Source organism: Hemitrygon akajei, chromosome 8, assembly GCF_048418815.1.
Source record: "Hemitrygon akajei chromosome 8, sHemAka1.3, whole genome shotgun sequence".
Lineage (NCBI taxonomy): Eukaryota > Metazoa > Chordata > Chondrichthyes > Myliobatiformes > Dasyatidae > Hemitrygon > Hemitrygon akajei.
This window is the reverse complement of record NC_133131.1, coordinates 164049395-164066064: the sequence shown is the minus strand read 5'-3', so window position 1 is coordinate 164066064 and position 16670 is coordinate 164049395. Positions and strand designations below refer to the sequence as shown.

Sequence of the window (16670 nt, the reverse complement as noted above, 5' to 3'; positions counted from 1 at the left end):
CCATAAAGAAGGTGGGGGGAGGGTGGCCAACTTCTGGTAATTCCCTCCCTCTCCCTTCTCCCATCCCACTTTTACCCTGTCTCCTCTTCTAGCTGCCTATCACCTTTCATGATTCTGCCTTCTTCTACTACCCATAGTGCTTTCCCCTTACATTCCTTCTTCACCCCTCCTACCTATCCCCTCCCTGCTTCCCCTCCCCCACCCCTCGATCTTTCCTCTGATTGGTTTTCCACCCTCCCCCCACTTTCTTTATGGGGCCCCTGCCCTCTCCTTCTTCAATCCTGACGAAGGGTCTCGGCCCGAAACATTGACTGCTCATTTCAACTGATGCTGCCTGACCTGCTGAGTTCATCCAGCTTGTTTGTACATGTTGATTTGACCACAGCATCTGCAGTGTACTTTGTGTTTGCAACACTATAGCATATGGTCCTAATGCAGGCAAACAAGTTTACTGCAGATTAGCATAGACATGATGGACTGAAGAGCCCTTTCTGTCCCCTACCCTGGGAAAAAGATGGCAACCGTCTAATCATGTGGTGAATCTGTAGAATTCATTGCCACAGACAGCTGTGGAGGTCAAGTCATCGGGTATATTTAAAGCCAAGGTTGATAGTTTCTAGATTAGTAAGGGCATCAAAGGTTACGGTGAGAAGTCAAGAGAATGGGATTGAGAGGGAAAATAAATCAGCCATGATGGAGTGGTTGAGCACTCGATGGGCTAAATGGCCTAATTCTGCTCTTATATCATACAGTCTTAAGTCCCTCATTATTTAATAAACTTCTTTGATGCCACTGTTCCCCCTCCAATGCTCCAGAGGGAAAAGCCCAGTTTAGCTAGCTTCTTCTTATAACTGAACCCCCTTCAGATCAGTGCTGTCCCAGTGGATCTTTTCTGCACCCTTTCTAGCTTGAAGACATCCTTCCAGAAGTGCACATGGTATTTGCCATGTGCATTATTGACTTGAAGTAGTACTTTTCCAAATCCATATTGAAAGACCATAACACCACAAGAAATTGGAGCAGAATTAGGCCATTTGGCCCATCGAGTCTGCTCTGCCATTTCATCACGGCTGATCCATTTCCCTCTCAACCCTATTCTCCTGCCTTCTCCCCGTAACCTTTCATGTCTGGACTTATCAAAAATCTATCAACCTCGGACCTAAATACACTCAACAACTTGGCCTCCATGTGGCAACAAATTCCAGTTTCACCACCCTATTGCTAAAGAAATTCCACCTCATCTCCATTCTAAATGGACATCCCTTTCTTCTGAGGTTGTGCCCTCTGGTCCTAGACTCTCCCACTACAAGAAATATCCTTAACACATCCACTCTATCAAAGCCTTTCGATATTCAATAGGTTTCAAAGAGATCCCCCCTCACTTTTCTAAAAGGACCAAGACAGGGCGGACATGGAGGTCAGTGGCATCCACAAATTTGCTGATCCAGTCTTGAACTTGTCCTCCTTTGCTCCAAAGAGAAAAGTCCCAGCTCGCTCAAACTTTCAAATACTCACCACCCTTTGCATGAAGAAGTTGCCTCTCTTGTTTTCAGGAGGATGTTTTAGCACCCCAAATTTGTGCCTCCTTATGAACACGGTGGCACCAGCACAGATACTGCCATTGCATTATTGTTATTGGAAGCAGAAACATATCCTCATGGAGAATAATTACACCTTTATCTTTTCACACACAAATTGGCTTCAACAAATTAACACATCAAACCTGTCTTTTATATTTGGTAAATAAAAAGGCTTCTCCCTCTCTGTCGTATTTAGAGAGCACCTGAAACTCATTATCATTTGTATTAGTCAAATGGAAATCAAAAAACTTCAAACATAACTTCCTCACAAGCAGCAGGATCACTAACAGATAAAAGTAATTGGAGTAAACTGGGTTTTGGCCAAAGCCAGCTGTGCCAATGAGATGAAGGGGGTTCTACTGTAATTTTGATCCAGTTCCCAGCACACAATGGGAATCAAAGATTACTTTGGAACACATCACTCACTGATAGGAGGTGGACGTGCTCTTTGATTTTTTAGCTCCTTGTATTCAAGATTTTGACTACAAGGAACTAAAAGTAACCATAGGCAATTTCTATAGTAAGGACATGTTCGGCACAGCTTTGTGGGCCGAAGCTCTCTATATTTCTAAGATTTGCTCTTTCCTAATTGCATGCCTCACCTGGACATTGGATTTCAATTACTTTCGGACGGCTGTGGAGGCCAAGTCATTGAATGTACTTAAAGCGGAGGTTGATAGATTCTTGATTAGTAAGGATGTCAAAGATTATGAGAAGGTTGGAGAATGGTTATGAGAGGAATATTAAATCAGCTGTGATTGAATGGTAGAGCAGCCTCAATAGGCCAAATGGCCTAACCCTGCTCCTATGTCGTATGTTATAAATGCTCCTAATGTATTTGCTTCTACCACCAACACAGACAGCGCTTTCCACGCAGCAACCATTCTGTGTAAAAAAAACTTACCTGACACACCCCCTACAATTTTCCTTCAATTACCTCAAAATTATGCCCCCTCATATTAGCCATTTTGCAAAACGTCTCTTGCTATCTATTCAATCTATTACTTTTATCATCTTGTACTCCTCTATTAAGTCACTTATCATCCTCCTGCACTTCAAGGAGAAAAGCCCAAGCTTGCTCAACCTGTCCTCATAGCCCTGCTCTCTAATCCAGGGAACATCCTGCTAAGTCTCCTCTGTACCCTCTCTAAAGCTTCCACATCCTTCCTATAATGAATGAGGTGTCTAGAAAGGAACACAATACTCCAAGTACTTGCATACAAGGACAGCCAAATTCCTTTGTATAATAACATTTCCCAAACACTCATCATTTAAAAATACTCAGGATTTCTGAAGGAAAATTGTCAGCTGACACTTCAGATCTGAACTGCAGTGAAAGCTCTTCATCTCATTGGCACAGGTGGATCTATGACGAGGTGAAGGGACTTGACCCCAAATGTTGAACGTCCATTTTCGCCCTGTGTTCCTCCAGGATGTTGTGTATTCCTCCAGATTCTTGCAGCTGAAGTCTCTGATGTTTCCTCCCTCAATGAATGACCTCAATTTTTCCCATATTGAGCCCTGTAGTTCCCACATTCCATTTGTCTATATCCTCATAAGGTGTGGTGGGGTAGAGATACACCTCTATCAAAGCAGGTGTAAGGTGCTCCTTCCCTCTGCTAGTCTGTGGGTCACCCTTGGTCAAGGTGTTGCACCTACCTAGCCCCCTGATCAGGATCACTTGAAGCCATGGGAGCAGGTAGTGGATGGTCGTATGAGCAGCTGGTGCACGTCACAAGATCTGGTTATGCGACCACATTGACACCAGGCAGACAATCTCTGAAGAGTATTGATAATGGCTGGGGTCAGCCATCTTGTAAAGACGCTGCCCAGAAGAAGGCAATGGCAAACCACTTCTGTAGTAAAATTTGCCAAGGAATCATGGTTATGGATAAGACCATGATCGCCCACATCATAGCACACGGCACATAAAGACGATGATATCCTCACCCTCAGCAACACTCACATTCCTGTTGCAACGTGAACAAAATCACCAGAGAGATACTGAAGCTAGTGAATGTATAGTGCCTATAAGAAGTATTCGCCCTCCTTGGAAGGCTACCTGGAATTAGATGCCAGAGGAAGCTGTGGGGGCAGATACCATTACAACATTGAAAGGAACATGAATGGGAAAGGTATAGAGAAGTACAGGTTTAAGACAGGCAAATGGGATCAGCCTAGATTGGCATTATTCTTGCTCCCTGTATCCCCAACGCCCTTGTGTAGATAAATCCGGCTGAAAAGGTCTGGGTTATAGTGTCTATAAAAACTATTCACCGCCCTTGGAAGCTTTCATGTGTTATTCTTACAACACTGTATCACAGTGTATTTCATTTGGTTTTTTTGACACTGATCAACAGAAATGACTCTTTCGTGTCGAAGTGAAAACAAATTTCTACAAATTGGTCTAAATTCATTCCAATTGTTAAACATAAAATAATTGATTGCATGAGTATCCACCCCCTTCAAGTCAGTATTTAGTGGATGCACCTTGGACAGCAATTACAGCCTTGAGTCTGTGTGGATAGGTCTCCATCAGCTTTGCACATCTGGACACTGCAATTTTTCCCCATTCTTCTTTACAAAACTGCTCTAGCTGTCAGATTGCATGGGGTTCATGAGTGAACAGCACTTTTCAAGAACAGCCACAAATTCTCAGTGAGGTTGAGGTCTGGACTCTGACTTGGCCACTCCAGGACATTAATTTTGTTGTTTTTAAGCCATTCCTGTGTAGCTTTGGGGTCATTATTTTGCTGGAAAACAAATCTTCTCCCAAGTTTCAGTTCTCATGCAGACTGTTATCAGGTTTTCCTCCAGGATTTCCCTGTGTTTTGCAGCATTCATTTTACCCTCTACCTTCACAAGCCTTCCAGAGCCTGCTGCAGTGAAGCATCCCCACAGCATGATGCAGCCACTACCATGCTTCATGGTAGGGATGGTGTGTTTTTGATGATGTGTGGTGTTTGGCCTATTGCAAATATAGTGTTTAGTATGATGGCCGAAAGCTCAGTTTTGGTTTCATGAGACCATAGAACCTTCTTCCAGCTGATTTCAGGGTCTCCCGCCTGCCTTCTGGCAAACTCTAGCTGAGATTTCATGAGTTTTTTTTCCAACAGTGGCATTCCCTTTGCCACTCTCCCATAAACTTGTAACTGGTGAAGCACCAGGGCAAAAGTAGTTGTACGTACAGTTCCTCCCATCTCAGCCACTGAAGTTTGTTTCTCCTCCAGAGTTGTCATAGGTCTCTTGGTGGCCTCCCTCACTAGTCCCCCTCTTGCACGGTCACTCAGTTTTTCCGGATGGCCTGCTCCAGGCAGATTTACAGCTGTGCCATATTCTTTCCATTTCTTGATGATTGACTGGACTGTACTCCAAGAGATATTCAGTGACTTGTAAATTTTCTTATACACATCTCCTGACTTGTGTTTTTCAATATCCTTTTTGTGGAGTTGCTTGGAGTGTTCTTTTGTCTTCATGGTGTAGTTTTTGCCGGGATACTGACTCTCCAGCAGTTGGACCTTCCAGACACAGGTGTATCGTTACCACAACCAACTGAAACACCTGACTGCACACAGGTGATCTCCATTTAACTAATTATGTGGCTTCTAAAACCAATTGGCTGCACCAGAGTGATTTGGTGTGTCATATTAAAGTGGGGGGGGGGAACTTATGCAATCAATTATTTTGTTTTATATTTGTAATGAATTTAGATCACTTTGTAGAGATCTGTCTCCACTTTGACACAAAAGAGTCTTTTTCTATTGATATGTGTCAAAAATAGCCAAATTAAGTCCACTGTGATTCAATGTTGTAAAACAATAAAACATGAAAACTTCCAAGGGGGTGAATGCTTCTTGTATGCACTGTAAAAGTGTTTTATTCAACAAAAATGAGCAGCAGGAATCATATTGAGACATTCTTGGAGGAAGAGGCCTCCCGACCCAATATTGCATCACATATTATATGCTAAAGATCAAAGGTAACAGCAGGAAAATTCTTATAGTTACCAAGTACCTACAATGCTTCCTTTGAATTACATATAGTTTTTCACACACCTCCCTCTTTGCACCTACACTCCAGATACCCAAAATGAATATTAAATTCCACTGACTCTAGGCTGCGTTCATGCAAATGCAGGTGTCTGAGGTCTAATTGTTCTGAGTTGCGTTTTAAATCCTGTCTGCGATCTACATTCAAATCTGAAGGTTGGTTGCTGGAGAAAATAATATTTGCTATATACCCTAACTCCAGAATACACCCTAACAATTCCCACTTCCTTTCATGTCATGAGCAAACTTAGAAATGATACAGTTATAGAACATGGAATAGGCTCTTCGGTCCACTATGTCTATGTCAATCTCGATGCCAAATTGAACTAAATCCCTCTGACTGTACCTCATCCAAATCCCTCTATTCTCCAGCAGAAAAGGTCCCAGCCTATCTAGCCTCTCCTCATAACTCAAGCTCTCAAGTCCTGCTAACATCCTCATTCATCTCTCCTGCACCCTTTCCAGCTTCATGACATCCTTCCTGTAGCTAGGTGACCAGAACTGCACACAACATTCTGAGAAGGCCTGAAATTCATACTGAAAGGTACTGGTAAACACCAGAGATACTGCAGATTCTGGAAATCCAGAGCAACATCCACAAAATGTTGCAGGACCTCAGCAGGTCAGGCAGCATCTATAGAAAGGCATATAAACAGTCGTCATTTTGGGCTGAGATCATTCGTCAGGGCTGGAAAAGAAGGGGGAAGATGCCAGAATAAAAAAAGGTAGGAGGAATGGGGAATAGAAAATGAGAGAAGGAGGAGGGCGAGAAATTACCAGAAGTTTGAGAAATCGATGTTCATGCTGTCAGGTTGGAGGTTACCCAGATGGATTATAAAGTGTTGCTCCTCCCCCTGAAGAAGGGTCTCAGTCCAAAATATCAATTCTTTATTTCTCCCCATAGAGGCTGCCTGGCCTGCTGAGTTCTTCCAGTATTTTTTGTGTGTTGCAAAGAAAGGTATTGGAATTGGTTTATTATTGTCACATGCAGCACGATACAGTGAAAGGCTTGTCTTGCATACTGATTATATGGATCATTTCATTACAAACTAAAACAATAACGGAACGCAGAATAAAGTGTAACAGCTACAGAGAGAGTGCGGTGCAGGTAAGTAATAAGGTGCAGAATCGTAACAAGGAAAATTGTGAGGTACAAAGTCTAAGTTTTTGTACCAGTGAACCAGTGTACTTGCAAAGTACCCTTATAACACCAGGGCAGAGGCTGCCCTTGAGCCTGGTGGCATGTGATTCAGACTATTGTATCTTCTGCCTGATAGGAGAGGGGAGAACAGAGAATATCCGGGGTGGGTGGGGTCTTTGATTTTGCTGGTTGCTTTACTGAGGCAGCAAGAAGTCCAGACTGTTTCCATGGAGGGAGGCTAGTTTCCGTGATGTGCTGAGCTGTGTCTACGGTTCTCTGCAGTTTCTTGCGAACACCTGTGGAAAGTTGCCGTGCCAAGCCATGATGCATCCGTTTAGGACACTTTTCTTTGGTGCATTGATAAAAATCAGTAAGGGAGAAAGGAACATGACAAATTTCTCTAGGTGCTCAGTGAAGGACTGTAACCATGCCAATGGCACAACAGTTCTTTCCCAGATGGGCAAGCATTATCGAGTGCCCTAGTCCATGCTTTACGAACACCAGTACAGCCCAGTATGAGCCCTTTGACCCATGATGTTGTGTCGATAGTGGATTAAACTATGTGCCTAAGACTTTTGTACAGTACTCTGTGTGTCAACATGGAGTGGAGAGCGAGTTTGTAAATCTGGCAGGAGCCAAGTATGTTGGGAATGGCAAGGGTGGAGTGGTGTAGGAGAGGTGGGGGACAGGTGGCAGAGGAGTGCCAGGGCAAGGGGTGGTGCGGGCACAACACACTCTGTCCTGAGACAGGTTATTTGATTCCAAACAATATGTTTATTGATCATTACTGAATGTCTCTCTGGTGCTTCCTGCTCCCTCCCCTCTCCCTGTCCCCTTCCCACTCTCAGTCCACGATAGAGACCTGTATCAGAATCAGACTTATCACCACTCACATATGTCATGAAATTTGTTTTTTTTTGTGGCAGCAGTACAGTGCAATACATAAAATTACTACAGTACTGCACAAAGATCAGAGGCACCCTCACTCTATATACACACATATGTATATACATACACACAAACATATATACACACACACATATCTCTGTGAAAACTCAGGGGTTCTGAGAGATGAGCCCAGTATGGTGCTCAGTAACTACTGGGGAAATGCAGCTCTGTTGTTGTTGCTGCTTTTCAGTCCTGATGAAGGGTCTTGGCCTGAAATGCCGACTGTTCATCCAACCCCATAGATGCTGCCTGACCTTCTGATTTTCTCCAGCATTTTGTCTGTGTTCCTTTGGATTTCCAGCATCTGCAGAATCTCTTATGCCTTTTGAATGAGGCTTTTATTCAGACCCACGTCTGGCGGATCCAATTACTGTCAGTATATGTAGATGAGTAAGAGCTGCGACCCTGACTACATCAGGTTCCCTACTAATGTCACAGTTAACCAACTGGTCGTCTTTGTCTGCACTGTTATACAGCAGAGAAAGGCGCACTGCAGCCTGCTATGCCATGTCCGACGATCACAGGAAACCTGTGCGGGAGAGTTTTTAAAGAGGAAAGGTAATTGCAATGGAACAATTCCACTCTCTTGACCTCAGAAGTCTGGGTCCAGTGGTACGGACAAGCAGTGGATGACCATGACACCTTCTATGCCTTGTCATGCCCCTCACTCTCCACGGAATGTAGTGGTACCACCTTTCTAGCCGTTGGTTCTCACCCGCTCAGTCTGGCAGAGATGACTTCTTCTCATGCTAGGTCAGGCGTGTCCCTCTCTCACTGGGGTATGATGCCCGCCGGCTATCCTCACCTGGTTTAGCCCGCCTATGCAAACGCGTCTTGGAGCCACAGGTGAGAGCTGAGAACCTGGTGCCTCCAAGCCTTGCCCACTTAACCATATAACAATCACAGCATGGAAACAGGCCATCTCAGCCCTCCTAGTCCATGCCGAACTCTTAATCTCACCTAGTCCCACCTACCCGCACTCAGCCCATAACCCTCCACACCTTTCCTGTCCATATACCTATCCAATTTTACCTTAAATGACACAACTGAACTGGCCTCTACTACTTCTACAGGAAGCTCATTCCACACAGCTATCACTCTCTGAGTAAAGAAATACCCCCTCGTGTTTCCCTTAAACTTTTGCCCCCTAACTCTCAAATCATGTCCTCTCGTTTGAATCTCCCCTACTCTCAATGGAAACAGCCTATTCACGTCAACTCTATCTATCCCTCTCAACATTTTCAATACCTCGATCAAATCCCCCCTCAACCTTCTACGCTCCAATGAATAGAGACCTAACTTGTTCAACCTTTCTCTGTAACTTAAGTGCTGAAACCCAGGTAACATCCTAGTAAATCGTCTCTGCACTCTCTCTAATTTATTGATATCTTTCCTATAATTCGGTGACCAGAACTGTACACAATATTCCAAATTTGGCCTTACCAATGCCTTGTACAATTTTAACATTACATCCCAACTTCTGTACTCAATGCTCTGATTTATAAAGGCCAGCGTTCCAAAAGCCTTCTTCACCACCCTATCTACATGAGACTCCACCTTCAGGGAACTATGCACTGTTATTCCTAGATCTCTCTGTTCCACTGCATTCCTCAATGCCCTACCATTTACCCTGTATGTTCTATTTGGATTATTCCTGCCAAAATGTAGAACCTCACACTTCTCAGCATTAAACTCCATCTGCCAACGTTCAGCCCATTCTTCTAACCGGCATAAATCTCCCTGCAAGCTTTGAAAACCCACCTCATTATCCACAACACCTCCTACCTTAGTATCATCGGCATACTTACTAATCCAATTTACCACCCCATCATCCAGATCATTTATGTATATTACAAACAACATTGGGCCCAAATCAGATCCCTGAGGCACCCCGCTAGTCACCGGCCTCCATTTCGATAAACAATTATCCACCACTACTCTCTGGCATCTCCCATCTAGCCACTGTTGAATCCATTTTATTACTCCAGCATTAATACCTAACGACTGAACCTTCTTAACTAACCTTCCATGTGGAACTTTGTCAAAGTGTCTGTCTTAAACACAATAATAGTATTCACTCCTCCACCTCCTCTGTCAGATTAAAGATTAGCTTTATTTATTTGCCACAAGTCCATCAAAACATGGAAACATTCAAAACAATCAAGGATTCCTCCCATCCCAGATATTCTCTCTTCTCCCTCTCTGGATGGGCAGAAGATACAAAAACTTGAGATCACATACCACCAGACTCACTGTTATCAGGCTCTTGAATGGACCTCTCATTCAGTGTAGTTGAACTCAATCTCCCAGTCTACCTTGTCATGGCTCCTGCAATTTAAGACTCTTCCTCAGGGCAGAAATGGCTAATGTGAGGGGCCATAATTTTAAGGTGACTGGAGGGAACTTTGGGAGGGGGGGGGATGTTAGAAGTAGTTTTTTTTGACATAAAATATAACAAGATAGCTTAACCCTCCATTTTTCTTTAATCCATATGCCCATCTATGAGTTTCTAAATGCCCCTAATGTAACCACCACCCCTGGAAGTCCATTCCAGGCCCTCCACCCTCTGTGTAAAAAAATATACCCCTTACATTTCCTTCACTCACTTCAAAGGGATACTCTCCGGGATTAGCTATTACTGTCCTGGGAAAAAAGGCCTGTGAAAATCTTAAGATTCTATATCCTAGGCTATATTAAAAAATTATTGAACCGGAGCCAAGTGTAGAATAAGGTCTAGAGTTAACTCAGATTCTGAATAAACAAGACCAGTGGTCCCCAACCATCGGGCCACAAAGCATGAACTACCGGGCCGTGAGGAAATGGTATGATTTGGCGATATGAAACGATATGAGTCAGCTGCACCTTTCCTCATTCCCTGTCACACCCACTATTGAACGCACGCGAAGTCATCAGTCACCTAAACGCAGTGATACCCTCGCGCCAGGGATCCCTGGTTGGCCTCGTGCGGCCAGCGAGAAGTGCTGTTGCTACTGGCCTGAAGCACAGACAGATGGGCGCCGCCTCTAAACCTGTTTAGCACACCAAATGTTCGTAGGGAACCTGGTGCTAGAATATTCGCAGATGACCTAATTTGGGCTCAGGGTTTTGTAAGTAGCAGAAGCAGGTACCTCACTGCAATCTACTGAAAGTCATCCCTCGAGCCAAACTTTTGTCGGCCAATAGATCCTACGGCCCTGGCACGGGGACCTCCGGCCCTTACCTTGTCCTCTTACCCCACCCACGACCAGCTGTGCCTGGAGAAGCTGGAGCTCGGGCCCGGAGGCTGTCTATTGAGGCAATGAAGCCCTCAAAACTGCTTTGGCACCTTAAGTCCAAGCACCCTGCACTTAAAGCCAAACCTGTTGAGTTTTCTCAGCGGAAAAAAACGTGAGCAAGCGCGAAAGAAGCTAAATGTTGACAGCCACATAAACTAAATTGCAGAATACACTGGACATAAGGAACCTGCTTCGAGTATCGCTGTATTCCGGTCGTGTTTAACACCCACCCCCCCGTCGGCCAGTCTGCAAGAATATTGTCAATATTAAACCGGTCAGCGGTGCAAAAAAGGTTGGTGACCCCTGAACAAGACAACACCAAAAGGCAAAATCACTAGTGGTAGTTGTACTCGAAATGGAACTCCTACCATTGAGTACCAAGTGCTCAGCACAAGGCTTTTAAGTACCAACTTTCCATGAAGAAGTGTGGCAGGCAATAATTAACAGTCTGAGTCTTAAAGGGACAGTGGCAGCTAACCACTCTCCAGTGAATTGGAGTGCCGAAACTTGGATGCCTGCTGCTGTTCAGTCAGGACCATGACAAAGAGAGTGATGAGTGCATGGAACGAGCTGCCAGTAGTGGTGGTACAGGCAGACACATTAGGAACATTTAAGAGACACTTACACAGGCACATGAATGACAAGGAAAAGGAAGGCTAGGTGGGAAGGAATGGTTAGATTGATCTTAGAGTAGGCTGAAAGGTCGCCACGACATTGTGGTTTAAAGCGCCTATACTGTGCTGTACGGTTCGAAGTTCTGATCATCCACCTGCACTACATTTTCTTTGTGCCTACACCACCAAATTCTGCATCCCATTTTCCTATTTCTACCTCACTGTACTTAGGTGAGGCATGACCTGCCTGGTCAGAATGCAAACCAAAAGTTTTTTTTACTCTATCTTGGTATTTGCGTCATTAGTAAGCCAGCAGGACAGTGTAGTAGTTAGAGTAATGCTTTATAACACCAGCTGTAAGATTGGGGTTCAATTCCTGCTGCTGACCGTAGGGAGTTTGTACATTGTACCGTGGACCAGGTAGGTTCAATCAGGAGCTGCAGTTTCCTCCCACATTTCAAGGATGTATGCTTAAGGTTAGTAAGTTGTGAGCATGTTATGTTGGCACCAGAAGCATGGCAAAATGTGTGGGCTGCCCCCCCCCCCCCCATCTGCACATTCAGACTGTGTGTGTCATTGATGCAAGTGATGCATTTCACCGAATGTTTCAATGTACATGTGACAAATGAAACTCATCTACAGTACATCTTAGTACCAATAAATCTCGTGAACTAATCTGTCAGCTTCTGGGCCTCATATCCTTTTACACGGGCCTCGATGCTGTTGTGTTTGATGCTGATGGTGATGTGATGGGAATGATTAGGACTGGTTTTGATCTCCCTCCACAGGTATCGTGCTCTCGGACCTCATTGAAAAGTACTTTGTGTCCCCGACGCTCTTCAGAGTCATCCGCCTCGCACGCATCGGTCGGATTCTCCGGCTCATCCGAGGGGCCAAGGGGATCAGGACTTTGCTGTTTGCCTTAATGATGTCACTGCCTGCCCTATTTAACATCGGCCTCCTCCTGTTCCTGGTCATGTTCATCTACGCCATCTTCGGCATGGCCAACTTCGCCTACGTCAGGAAGGAGGACGGCATCGATGACATGTTTAACTTCGAGACCTTTGGCAACAGCATGATCTGCCTCTTCCAGATTACAACGTCTGCAGGCTGGGATGGCCTGCTCAGCCCCATCCTTAACACTGACAGCCCGGACTGTGACCCTTTGAAGGAGAACCAGGGCACAAATGTCAAGGGAGACTGCGGCAACCAGTCGTTGGGGATTGGCTTCTTCGTCAGCTACATCATCATCTCCTTCCTCATTGTGGTCAACATGTACATTGCCATTATCCTGGAAAACTTCAGTGTGGCCACCGAGGAGAGCTCGGAACCTCTCAGTGAGGACGACTTTGAGATGTTCTATGAGGTGTGGGAGAAGTTTGACTCTGAGGCGACACAGTTCATTGAGTATTCGGCACTGTCTAACTTTGCAGACGCCCTGAAAGAGCCCCTCCGTGTGGCCAAGCCCAACAAACTCAAACTCATCGCCATGGACCTGCCAATGGTGAGTGGGGACCGGATCCACTGCCTCGACATCCTCTTTGCCTTCACCAAGAGGGTGCTTGGGGAGTCGGGTGAGATGGACGCGCTCAAGCTGCAGATGGAGGAGAAGTTTATGGCAGCCAACCCCTCCAAGATCTCCTACGAGCCCATTACTACTACCCTTCGGAGGAAGCAGGAGGAGGTGTCCGCTGTTGTCATCCAGCGGGCATACAGGCGTCATCTGCTGCGCCGCTCGGTCCGCCAGGCGTCTTTTATGTACCGCCACCGGACGAGCGACGTGAACGTTATTGTGGAGGAGGCCCCGGAAAGAGAAGGGCTGATCGCTGCCATGATCAGGGAGCACTACAGCCCCGAACTGGAGAGGTCAGAGACAATGTCCTCCTCCTCCTCCCCACCGTCCTACAACAGTGTCACCAGGGCCGCCAGCGAGAACATTGTGATGAAAGTAACTGACCTCGGAACCCTTGAACCAAGTGACTTGATCAGAGGCCCCGACAGAGACAGGGAGTCTGTGGTGTAACAACAAATGCTTTCAACAATGTCTTGTTTACACACGCACGGTCGACATGCTTGTCATGGAAGATAAGGAGAGAAAAAATTAAAGCTTTTTTTTCACTTCGTTGAAAGTTCAGGCTTAAGGGGCGCGGTTGACCTTTGACCTTGGCTCTGCCAAGTTTTGCTTTGAGCTTTATATTAACAAGGAAGGAGCCACACGGGACTGTGGCGGTGATATCGATAATGTGGGCTGGGATCAGGAAACAAAACACAAAGCTATCACTACTTGCGTGCGATTAGTGATGGCCGTATGCATTTATTTGAGATAATATAATGGTGTGTCTCTTGCTGGATATGTATGACCTTGCATTAACAATTATCACAATTTCTGTAGCAAATGTAACACTTATTGCATATGTTATGGGTCTTTCATAAATTTATTATTATATTTGATATTTTTCTATCCGAAGCATATAAATGTTGGTTTTTGCACCAGGATTGAAGGCCCTGCCCCTCTTGAACTTCAGGCCCGTTCTCCTGCAGCTGCACCAACAGAACCACTCGCCTTGGTTCGGGACAGAGGCGAGCCTGCTCTTATGCTGCCACAGACCACCGACACCGAGGGTGGCCCGGCACACCAAGCCCGCCTCCCCCGAAGCCTCCAGGCACGACAGCGCCGACCGACAACCAGCACCTGAGGAGGAGGAGGAGGTGGGGGCGTGCACAGGACGTGGGGGTGGCGGGGAGCGACGTTAACGGCTTGGACTTGTCCTTTCTCCCGAGTTGGCTGCTCACCATGGAGTGGGGACAGAAAGTTAGCCGCAAAGAGACTCCAAGCAGGCGGGAAATGGACTGGTTTCCCTCCCCCGCCAACTGATGTGAAACCAAAACCAAACCAAAAACAAAAGACAGATGAAAAACATTTGACTCGTGTTGCTGAGATTGCACAGTTTTTATGCAACCTGGTTTTTTTTTAAGTTATTCCATGTTCCTTCTTTCCTCTCTGTGTATTGTTTATTGCTGGGAATGTCGGTGACTTCGGAGTGTCCGCCTAACTCACCTCTGCTGCCTTCAAGGAGTTTACGTGACGTTCATCTGCAAAACAGAGACCCGACCCGGTCACCAAGGCAAAGGCCGAAGGCATTAGCTCCTCGGCTCCATTTCATCAACGAAGAGATGAACCCCTTCGAACGTCTCATTTTTTTTTCTGTTTTATTTATTACGCATTACGTAAATCAAGATAGGAATGCTTCTATCATGAATTAATGAAAGAGTGCCGCTTTAAATTGAAACAAAATCTGTGTGTCTTCTTTGCTCTTTACCTGCAGTTGGATCGAACCTTTCACATTGGAAGAACACCTTTCTTCTTGGATCAGGCCATGGAATCTGAATTAGGTTTATGTCACTATCATATGTCATGAATTATGTTGTTTTGTGGCAGCAGAACATTACAATACGCAATTTTTAAAAACTAATTTATATTAAGATATATAATTCAATTAAATAAGTACTGGGAAAAGAGAGCAAAAAAATTGCTGAGGTTGTTAACATAAATGTATTGTCCATTTATAAACCTGATGGTGGAGGGGAGAAAGATGTTCCTAAAACATTCAGTGGGTGTCTTCAGGCTCCTGTACCACGTTCTTGATGAGGTCATGTCCTGCGTGATGGGAGTCCTTAATGATGGATACTGCCTTTTTGAGACAGATAATCTGCTGTGGGAAATGTGTCTATTGGATAATTCGTGAGGGGAAATGGGGTGGGGGCAGTGACGAGGGTGGGTGGGATGGTGTCATTTTATCGGTATTTTTACCTGATTTTCCCCATGGAATGAATCTGGCCATTGACTCATCAATCACGGAAGATAATAAAGCGAAAACATAACATGAGATTCTGCAGATGCTGGAAATCCAGAGTAACACACGTACAAAATGTTGAAGGAACTCGACAGGTCAGCCAGCATCAATGGAGAGGAATAAGGAACTGACTGGATCAAAATCAGGTTTAATATCACTGGCATATGTTGTGAAATTTGTTGTTTTGCAGCAGCAGTATATTGCAATACACATTTTAAAAAGCTATAATTTACAATAAGAAATATATATAATTAAATAAGTCATGCAAAAAGAGAGCAAAAAATTATTATTGAGATAGTGTACATGGGTTTATTGTCCATTCAAAAATCTGATGGCTTTGGAGAAGAAACTGTTCCTAAAACTTGGAGTGTGTGTCTTCAGGCTCCTGTACCTCCTCCTTGGAGGTAGCAATGAGAAGAAGTCATGTCCTGGAAGATGGGGGTCCCTAATGATGAATGCCACCTTTTTGAGGCACTGCCTTTTGAAAGCTGAGTGCCTGAAGCTGACCTGCAGAGTATCTCCAGCATTTTGTATATAAAAGGGGAAAGAGCTCGCACTTTTAAAGTCCCTTTCCTAACCCCATGCCTTTCATCACTTCATCCAGCCTATGAAACAATTATAGCAATAGGCCCCTTGGGCCCTCAAGCCTACTCTGCCATTTTATTAGATCATGGCTAATCTGATTTAACTCCTAAATTCCAGTCCACTCCTGGAAAATTTCCACCTCCTTGTCAAGAATGTATCTACCTCTGCATTATCAATATTTAAAGATAGTTCAACTATCTCTCTCTCTCTTTCCCAGTTCTGATGAAGAGTCATAGACCAGAAACATAGAGCGTTTTTCTCTCCTACAGATGCCTGACCTTCTGATTGTTACCAGCATTTTTCCAACCCTGCCAGGACTCCTTGGGGGGGGGGGGGGGGGGAAAGGAGGGTTATATTTCAATCAAATAAGTTAACTTAAAAGTATTAGATAAGTAGCACGTAGAACTGTACAGGCCCTTCAGCCCACGATGCCGTGCCAAACTTTTAACCTACTCCAAGATCAATCTGCAGCAGGGGTTCCCAACCTGGGGTCCACAGACCCCTTGCTTAATAGCGTAACAAAGACTGGGAACCCCTGGTCTAAAGCTTCCCTCCCAAATAAATGCAGAAGAAAAGTCTAGCCTTAGTTTATGTAATTATGAAACTATCAAAAGGTCTTCAAAA

General features: G+C 44.9%; 1 protein-coding gene across 4 annotated transcripts in view; it reads left to right on the top strand.

Annotated features, from left to right (window-relative positions):
• The window catches only part of scn5lab (sodium channel, voltage gated, type V-like, alpha b), a 583358-nt gene extending 568008 nt beyond the window's left edge, over window positions 1-15350 (top strand). For all 4 annotated transcript variants that reach the window (XM_073054976.1, XM_073054978.1, XM_073054975.1 and 1 more), the window contains one exon: window positions 12396-15350. In XM_073054976.1, coding sequence (XP_072911077.1) covers window positions 12396-13630 — 1235 coding nt within the window. In that variant the 3' untranslated portion in view covers window positions 13631-15350. The remainder of the gene's footprint in view (window positions 1-12395) is intronic.
• Window positions 15351-16670: the final 1320 nt, after the last annotated feature.